The sequence below is a fragment of the Haematobia irritans genome, chromosome 3, assembly GCF_050003625.1.
Source record: "Haematobia irritans isolate KBUSLIRL chromosome 3, ASM5000362v1, whole genome shotgun sequence".
Classification (NCBI taxonomy): Eukaryota; Metazoa; Arthropoda; class Insecta; order Diptera; family Muscidae; genus Haematobia; species Haematobia irritans.
The window spans coordinates 214,629,445-214,638,830 of record NC_134399.1 but is presented as its reverse complement, the minus strand read 5'-3'; the positions used below and the strand labels follow the sequence as shown (position 1 = coordinate 214,638,830).

Below are 9,386 nucleotides of genomic sequence, written 5' to 3'. Positions count from 1 at the left end.
GTTAAGAGAAACATTTTGGACAAAAATGGGTTTGATGATATTTTGGGCAATATACTAAGAATTCTTTAGAGATGCATTTCACTTTCAAAAGTAAGTTTTTCGTATTTAATTCTGAGAACAAAATTTAAAATAAACTGGAAAATGCATCGTCTATGCTATGCATAAATGACATTCGTATTTAAAGGCAATAAAATATTTGTCTTGCCAAATTATTTCTTTAGGTAAAAAAAAATAAAACAAACATTAATTTACTTTGCTTGTTACATTCAAAATCATAAAAAAAAATTAAAAATTTACCTTTTTAAAATCACTCATTTTATTTTCCATAATCTTAACTCTGAATTACACACTATACTTGAAGCAACGCCAAATAAATAACTTCTTTTCTCATTAAGCATAATTCCATTTCTTGTCATAACATACTCGAGAACTTTACAAATACCCAAAACCAAAGATTATAGATTTGAGGAAGATGGGAGATTGGCTTGCGTCATACCAAATGTTGCATTTACCAGATTAGTTTAATACATGTTTGTAATCTTTTAGTTGTTTTTCGTTTTTATTTTTTTTAATGAAAAATGTAATTTTCTTAATGAAACAATGTTTAATTTTAGGCAACAACAAAAAAAATTACATTTTCCCCTTTATGGAAATTTATTTCGAGCTGTTAATTTCTTTTTATTTGCATTTTAATGCTATGTCAATACTTGTCGTATACGCGTTTGGTTCGAGTATTAAACTAATGTGGTAAATGGTTTGATGTGCTCAGTAGCCAATCTCCCATCTTCCTCTTCTATAATATTTGCCCAAAACTTCTCGATTATCCCGTTTCACCAAATGCATTTGAATGTTTGCTTGCGAACGAGAATTGGAACGAATGCACAACTTCAGTCAGTGACGTCACGAAAACATTCGCTCGATACTGATTTATGGGGTTCGTTTCAAACCATGTCTCATTCATACAATTACATTCATTCGAACCGATTCGATCAAGCGAGTGCTCGTATTCTATGCATTCGGTCATCGACGATGATTCAGTCTTCTCGAACCGCTTCGAGAGTGCAGTTGTGTGCGCTATGAATGAATGTTCCCATACAATGCTCTAATAAATAATCGCAGCAGTAAATACTTATTACTATTTCATACATTAAAAATGGAAGATTTCACTTCTGTGTGTGTGTTTTTTTAACAGCTTTGTTGGAGATGTCCTGGATAAACGAGTACTCTGTTTTCTTTTAGTCCGTGACTGCTTAGCGTATCCAGTGTTAAACGAAAACAAACCTATTGAAACATTTATTCGTGAGATGGTCCTGGAAAAATTGGACTGAGTGAATCGACATTAATCAAACATTAAATTTTATGGACCGTACTATTGATTCAAATAAAGATTCCATGATTTTTTTTTTTTTTGAAAAACTTTCTTATAGCTTTTTAAAAAATCATCCTTTACTTCTACCTTATTAGTATCTCCTAATATTACCAGATCAATTTTTTTCTTAAATTTCAAACGTATACCATGGACTTTTGATATCATATTGTGTTCCTGTGAAATAATGACATCATAATGCTATAAATATTTAATTTGTTTGTTTAACAATAATTAATAACTATAGAAACATCACATTCAATCACTCATGTAAAAACCCCATTTAGAATCAAGTCTGCAATTAAAATGGAATTAAAATTAAAAAAAGAACATTAAAACATTTTGTAAAAAGGGAATTTCTCGTGTGTGTGGGTGTGTGTATGCGTGAATTCGAGATAAGTTCTATAAACAGTGCTCACATCCATAAAACTATGATATATGTGAACAATTTACAATAGCATTTATACACATAAAACAATAAATTTGTTTTTAGCACCTAATAACATTGTGAGTTTTTTTTTTGTTTGTTTCATTACCAAAAATACATATAAGTTTTACTTTCCTGTATGTTGATGATGATGGTGATGCTGCTGATGATGATGATTGTTTTTATCACTACTGCTGTGGTGGTGGGTATTATGTTTGTCCAGAGAATGTTTATCGCTGTGATTATTATTTTGTGATTTGTTTGTGGAACTATTAGTGCTGGTGCTGCTGCCTCCTATAACTCCTCCACCTGCGCCTGTACCAGAACCACTACCGCTGTTGCCCCCTGTGGAATGTTGTGTTGTATTTACGGATGTTATCGGTGTATGGATTTTTAATTGCTTAATTTCAGGAAAGAATTCCATCATTAGAATTTCCAAAAGTTCCTAAAATAAAAAAATACAAAATTAAACCATGTCGAATGGCTGAAGAATCTTCGGCAATACATTTCTTTAAAAGAATGACCTATGAAAAGGACATCATATCACTATACAAGTCCATTGCTTGAGGATGTTGGAGAGCACGAACTAACTTTTTGTGGCAATTTGGTCTTTAAATTATTGGTAAAAAAAGTCGAAGAATTTTTATAATTTTGAGAGCACCTGAAGTAATGTAAAGAAAGTTGAAGGACCTCATGTACACCAAGAAATATTGACTGTACTTTAGCCTAAGAAATCCACAAACAGCACCCTGTAATCGGCCATGCATACCGGGGCCGATGAGTCATTCTTATCAAAGGACTGAAATCCCAACGAAACAAGTACAGTGAAAACTGAAACCAGTGGACACCCACTTCTAAGAGGTTTCACGGTCGCCTTCTTGTCCACACTTGGGAGGAGTCCATATTAGAAATTCGTTTTAATGTCTTAATAAAGCAAACGTCTCGCGACAATTGTCCACTTATGAGAGTTGTCCGGTTTTCGGAGTGTCCACGCTGTATATGTACCCCGCACATTGTCACAACTGGGTACAATTGCGTTGATTGGGACTGAATAAACCATCATTCTCAACATTCCATCCTTTGTCCTTCCAACCGACTAAATAGTCCGAAATATGTAGTATAATTGACCCAGAAACATGTCGGCTTGTAAAAGGAAATCTGTGGGGGCAACATATCCTGAGGTACCAGGATAAGTAGTCCCCCATCATTGAAGGCCAGACCATACCCCCGTGGTGCAATGGTTAGCATGTCCGCCTTGCATACACAAGGTCGTGGGTACGATTCCTGCTTCGACCGAACACCAAAAAGTTTTTCAGCGGTGGATTATCCCACCTCAGTAATGCTGGTGACATTTCTGAGGGTTTCAAAGCTTCTCTAAGTGGTTTCACTGCAATGTGGAACGCCGTTCGGACTCGGCTATAAAAAGGAGGTCCCTTGTCATAGAGCTTAACATGGAATCGGGCAGCACTCAGTGATAAGAGAGAAGTTCACCAATGTGGTATCACAATGGACTGAATAGTCTAAGTGAGTCTGATACATCGGGCTGCCACCTAACCTATACCCCCTACTACACTTTCCTTAGATAGGATAGAGGACGGAATGTCAATGTGGGAATAACCGTCGTTGTTCATGATTCCGTGAAATGTGCCATTGACCAGAGCAATCCCGAATTAGAAATTCAAGGAATAATAAACATGCCTGGGGCAGTCATTCAATTTTTCGGACAGAATACAAACTGTCACTGCGACCAAATCTCTATGTTGAGCAAACCAATATGCTTTAATTAGCGCTTAGTCACTTTGTGCCGGCAACATTGTTACAACTGGGTACACTTGCATTGCTCGGGACTTAACAAGATGGGAGACAGCTCCCACTTTCATGTTTCTGTTATTGTGAAAAAAAAATGGAAAAAAAGGAATTTCGTGTCTTGATAAAATATTGTTTTCTGAAGGGAAAAAATACGGTGGAAGAAAAAACTTGGCTTGATAATGAGTTTCCGGACTCTGCCCCAGGGAAATCAACAATAATCGATTGGTATGCAAAATTCAAGCGTGGTGAAATGAGCACGGAGGGCGGTGAACGCAGTGGACGCCCGAAAGATGTGGTTACCGACGAAAACATCAAAAATTTCACAAAATGATTTTGAATGACCGTAAAATGAAGTTGATCGAGATAGCAGAGGCCTTAAAGATATCAAAGGAACGTGTTGGTCATATCATTCATCAATATTTGGATATGTGGAAGCTCTGTGCAAAATGGGTGCCGCGCGAGCTCACATTTGACCAAGAACACCAACGTGTTGATGATTCTGGGCGGTGTTTGCAGCTGTCAACTCGTAATACACCCGAGTTTTTCCGTCGATATGTGACAATGGATAAAACATGGCTCCATCTCTACACTCCTGAGTCCAATCGACAGTCGGCTGAGTGGACAGCGACCGGTGAACCGTCTCCGAAGCGTGGAAAGACCCAAAAGTCCGCTGGCAAAGTAATGACCTCTGTTTTTTGGGATGGGCATGGAATAATTTTTATCGATTATCTTGAGAAAGGAAAAACCATCAACAGTGACTATTATATGGCGTTATTGGAGCGTTTGAAGGCCGAAATCGCGGCAAAACGGCCCCATATGAAGAAGAAAAAAGTGTTGTTCCACCAAGACAACGCACCGTGTCACAAGTCATTGAGAACGATGGCAAAAATTCATGAATTGGGCTTCGAATTGCTTCCCCACCCACCGTATTCTCCAGATCTGGCACCCAGCGACTTTTTCTTGTCCTCAGACCTCAAAAGGATGCTAGCAGGCAAAAAATTTGGCTGCAATGAAGAGGTGATCGCCGAAACTGAGGCCTATTTTGAGGCAAAACCGAAGGAGTACTACCAAAATGGTATCAAAAAATTGGAAGGTCGTTATAATCGTTGTATCGCTCTTGAAGGGAACTATGTTGAATAATAAAAACGAATTTTGACAAAAAAAATGTGTTTTTCTTAGTTAGACCGGGGACTTATCAGCCAACCTGTTAATTAGCGCTTAGTCACTTTGTGCCGGCAACATTGTTACAACTGGGTACACTTGCATTGCTCGGGACTTAACAAGATGGGAGACTAAGCTCCCACTTTCATGTTTCCACACACAATGTTGGGATCTTCTCTGTTTTTTACTGCAAATCTCAAATCACCCTTATAAACATAATAACAAATATACCCAGTCCGTTGACAAAAAGTATCTCTGGATCAGAGATATGTCGACTAGCAGAAGAAAATTCGTTGTTCCATCTGAAAGAGCTCAATAACTCTTAGGTACTCAGGTCTCGGAACGCATACCTTTTTGCATCCTGCTGTCGGATTATCCTACATATCCACTGAAGTAACAATAACGTCGAATGCAGACTAGCCAGCATAGTACAGGCCAGCGCCATCACCAATGAGCGGCCTAACCAGATGGTCCTACAAAGTAAGAAATGTTAGGAGGAATAGGCGGCATTGTCCACGATTCTGTGAATAGTGTCATTGGCCATTAGCGACCCCAACTCAGAGATTCAGGTAATAACAGTCATGACTAGGGAAGCTGATATATTGGTATTAAACGCTATTCTTATCCCTTCTTACTAGATTTCCCTGGTAGAATGTAGACTAGTCAGGATGGCACAGTTCTGTGGTCCCCACCATTGAAAGGCCTAACCAGATGCTCATACCAGAGAGTAAGAAATTTTTGGGGGAATTGGCGGCTTATCTATGATTCTGTGAAATGTGCCAATGACAATGAACGATTCGACTCAGAGATTCAGGTAATGACAGTCACAACTGGGGAACGCAATACTTATCCCTCCTTACTCGATTTGCCCAGCAGATGTCAGAGAACGAAACTGTGAAGCGAAACTGCGTCAGTAGGTGGCAGGGTGGGAAAATTTAATGAGGGAAATTTCTCTAATAACATGCAGTTTTTGTGGGCGCACCTCTATAACTGGCGTAACCCAGTTCTGTTCTCTGCTGGGTTCACGAAACTTATGGAAAATAGGATTTATAACCTACTTTGTAATAACAAATATTCTTTTTAATAAATGTTTTCATTCTGTTAAATCTTTGGCAGACAATTTGATATTATAACTACCGATGCTTCTAGAACTATTTTATCAAAGCATCAATTCGGACGCAACGCCGGTGATACCAAAACGCTGCGCTCATCGTGCGACATCTATACGGTTGAAAGAGCCATTTCTCCCTCTTGTATTTTCTTCTTTCTGTCCCCACCCTTGACGACCTCACCAGAGAACGGAATGTCAGCGGGAGAATAGCCATCGTTGTCCATGATTCTGTGAAATACGTATGCCATTTACCACGAGCGACCTCGACTGTGGACAACTGTTCCATAGCAACGTCAGGGAAAGATGTCATGGAACTCTAGACGAGGATCAGGCTAGGTTAGGATGCTACTCTACGTAACCTAGCGTAAAGTAGCATCCCGTTGTATGGGTTTCTACTTAGTCTATTGTGCTAGCAATTGGCTGGTAGCACTGGAAGATGATGCGTCTATTGATCATCGATTATGGGGCTCTAAGAATTTGCGAAACCTAATGAAGAAACGCCCAGGTGGTGCAAAATAATGCGCTGTGGCTTGCCGCGACGGATACACCTGCATCATCAGTCCAACATTATGTTGATGGAGGAACACTGGGAACTCCTCTCTATCCAGTACCTGATAAAGAAACAGTCGGGTAAACCACACTTACGATGTCACCACAATGAGGGCACCTTTTGAACGATTATGGAGTTTCCCTAATCCACTGTAACGACGCGTTTTGCCTCGGTTGCTAGGGAATAACTCGCGGTAGAAGGGTTCGTCGCTGAAAATTTATATTTGTTGTGACCCGAGTAGGTAAACGACGTTGTTTTAAATTCGGTTTATTCTTGGAATATCTACACCTGTTATTGCAAATTTTCTCAGTTTAAAGGGCTCCTTAATTCTGAGCCGAGACCTTTGAGGGCACTTCGTCAATGGCAACGTTTGATCCTAAACTCTTCAACGCCAGTGGTTTATAGAAGTGGTATGGAACGACACTACGTTGGCAGCTTCTTCCTGGAATTCACTGCTCCCTCGAAGACATGGTCTGGTACGACACTTCGTATGTAGTAGTCTTGGGCAAAATCGTTCACCGTAGTGATTCGGACTCATCGTTCCTTTTGTACGAAGGAACTAGTTCCTTCAAATCGTTCCATCGTACCTTTTCGTTCCGGATTTGTATATTTGTCATTACTGCCATCTACTAAAGACAGACATTACATTGTTTGTTTACTTTGTGTAACGAAGTTCGTGGTCAATTGAAAGATACAAAAATATCGAAAATTGAATGAAATTACTGCAAATAGTTTGTAGTAATATAAAAAATTAAAGGAATGGAAAATTTAAGGAAATAACTAAATTCAGGAAGCCAAACTCTTTGGATGGATTTTTGGATTGAATAATACTATACTCTGTGCAAAATTATTCATTGCAAGAAATTACGATTTTTTTTGTCGTTTGTGAAGAGCCTGAGATAGAATTAAAGATTCTATTAAATATGCTGCTATTTAATAGACCATCAGTCAATGGTTTAAATACATACGCGCCAAAATGAATGAATAGCTCAAACAGAAGTAAAAAAATCAAACTGCCATACAAAGAACGATGGAGCGTAAATTGAATATAAAACTAAATGACAAAAGGAACGATGAGAACGAAAGAGATGGAACTAGTGACAGTCGTTCCTTTTAGTGAACCGTTCATTGGAACTAGTTCGTTCCGGAACGACACAAGACTAGTATGTAGCAGAAACGGGATTCGCCGCGTACCCATAGTGTAATGGGTGAATTAATACGAGGGGGTCGAGTTTTGAGTTATGGCCTGTCTGAGTAGTACATCACGTGAGCGAGGTGATGGTGAGACTTCGAAAACGTGGTGGTTCCGCCGTCATTTGCAAGGGCATTCGGAATAAAGAGGAGATCTTTTGTCGTGGAGTTAAAACATAATATCGGGTAGCACTCATTGATAACAGGTTTTATCACTTGTGGTATCGCAATGGTCTAAGTGAGACTGAAATAACGGGCTTCCACTATACCTAACCTAACCTAGCTTCCTAAACAATTATCACCCACATGTCAAACAGACCCTATGAAAGCATGCAACAGAAGTAGCTCGTTTCCTCGAGCTGTCAATAATTTTGTGTGACGAGCTCTTCCTGCCCGTATAAGGTACAAGATAAGTCGGTTCTTAAAGGTTGCAATCTAATGCAATAATAAATATTATTAAACAATTTCTATCCCTAATTTCGCCGAAAATGAAATCTTCCTATGGAATTTACAAAGCATGTTAAGAATTAATCATATACTTACATAAAATAATTGCTTATTATAGATAGGATTTTGTAAAGCATCAAATACTTTAATTATACCACGTTTGGCTGCTTGGGCTCCTACTAAATTACACAAAACTTCAGGTATATTATCCATAAGTAAGGCCTTAGCTGCATTCGTTGTCATTTCCTTCATATCGTCCGATCGAACGGGATATGCAGATGCTAAAACTCCACCGGGCCAAAATGATTTCAATATGGCTGAGAAGTAGTAATGAAGCATTGATTCTTCAAATAAATATGATACAGATTCCCGAATTTGTCTGGAAAAAATTAAAAAGACGAATACATTAGATCATTCAAATTGATAGCAAGTTAGAGTAATGGAGGCTTGAAAGAAATTTGTCTCTGCGTTTGAAATTTGTCTCACTCAGAGGCTCTTAAAGGAATCTTCAATAAATTTTGCGAACATAAGTTCTAAAGAGTTCACTCACCTATTAATTGTTCTACCATAGGTTATCTGTACAAATGAAATGAGACTTTTTCGCAGCCACTTAAATACACCACCCATATCGAAAATCTCTCCCATTAATGCATACAAAGGTTCAGCTATTGAATCTTTACTATCCAAATCCGCCAGTAGTTTATTATCACCCGTAGGAACACCTTCTAAATATGTAGATATGTCTTCATCATCACGTTGCAAACCCCAAAATGGATCTGTTGCTTTTGAAGATGACTCGGTTGCTTTGCCCGCTTCTGTTTTAAACAAAGTTGACAGAGAAAATTTCGATTTTTTTGGTGAAGGTAACGATTGTTTCAAATGATCCGAACTGGGACTGAGGAAGGTGTATATAGCTTCACTCCCATTAAGATGATCATCTTCTAAAATTAGCTGAAATAAAAGTAAAATTTTAAGATAATTATCACAGTATACACATGATGTTAGGATGAAATTTGAAAAGATAGGAATTTCGAAGCGCTTGAAGTTAGGTATGTACACAGCGAAAGACGGAAGACGCAACTTTTTTTTCGCCACGACAAATGCAACAAGTTTGTCGGGGAAAAATGACATCTTTTCTTGTTTACGAGTGTTTTTGATAGGCGATATAGCATGATTTTTCAATATTGTTGTGGATTTGAACAAAGATGGGGAAGAAGCAACTATTTGAAATAATTCACAATTGTTAACGGTCTCAGGGAAGATTTATTCGCCTCATATGGTTATCGATATACCACCGAGATAAAATCGAGCGATTGAGTTGGGT

The 9,386-nt window shown here is 38.4% G+C and overlaps 1 protein-coding gene across 1 annotated transcript in view; it reads right to left on the bottom strand.

The window, feature by feature from the left end:
• Nucleotides 1-292: 292 nt before the first annotated feature.
• snz (sorting nexin snazarus) overlaps nt 293-9,386 on the bottom strand; it is a 51,624-nt gene continuing 42,530 nt past the window's right edge. The window contains exons 9-11 of the mRNA XM_075302764.1: nt 8,613-9,013; nt 8,159-8,441; nt 293-2,238 (exon numbers count right to left, since the gene is read on the bottom strand). Coding sequence (XP_075158879.1) covers nt 1,921-2,238; nt 8,159-8,441; nt 8,613-9,013 — 1,002 coding nt within the window. The 3' untranslated portion in view covers nt 293-1,920. The remainder of the gene's footprint in view (nt 2,239-8,158; nt 8,442-8,612; nt 9,014-9,386) is intronic.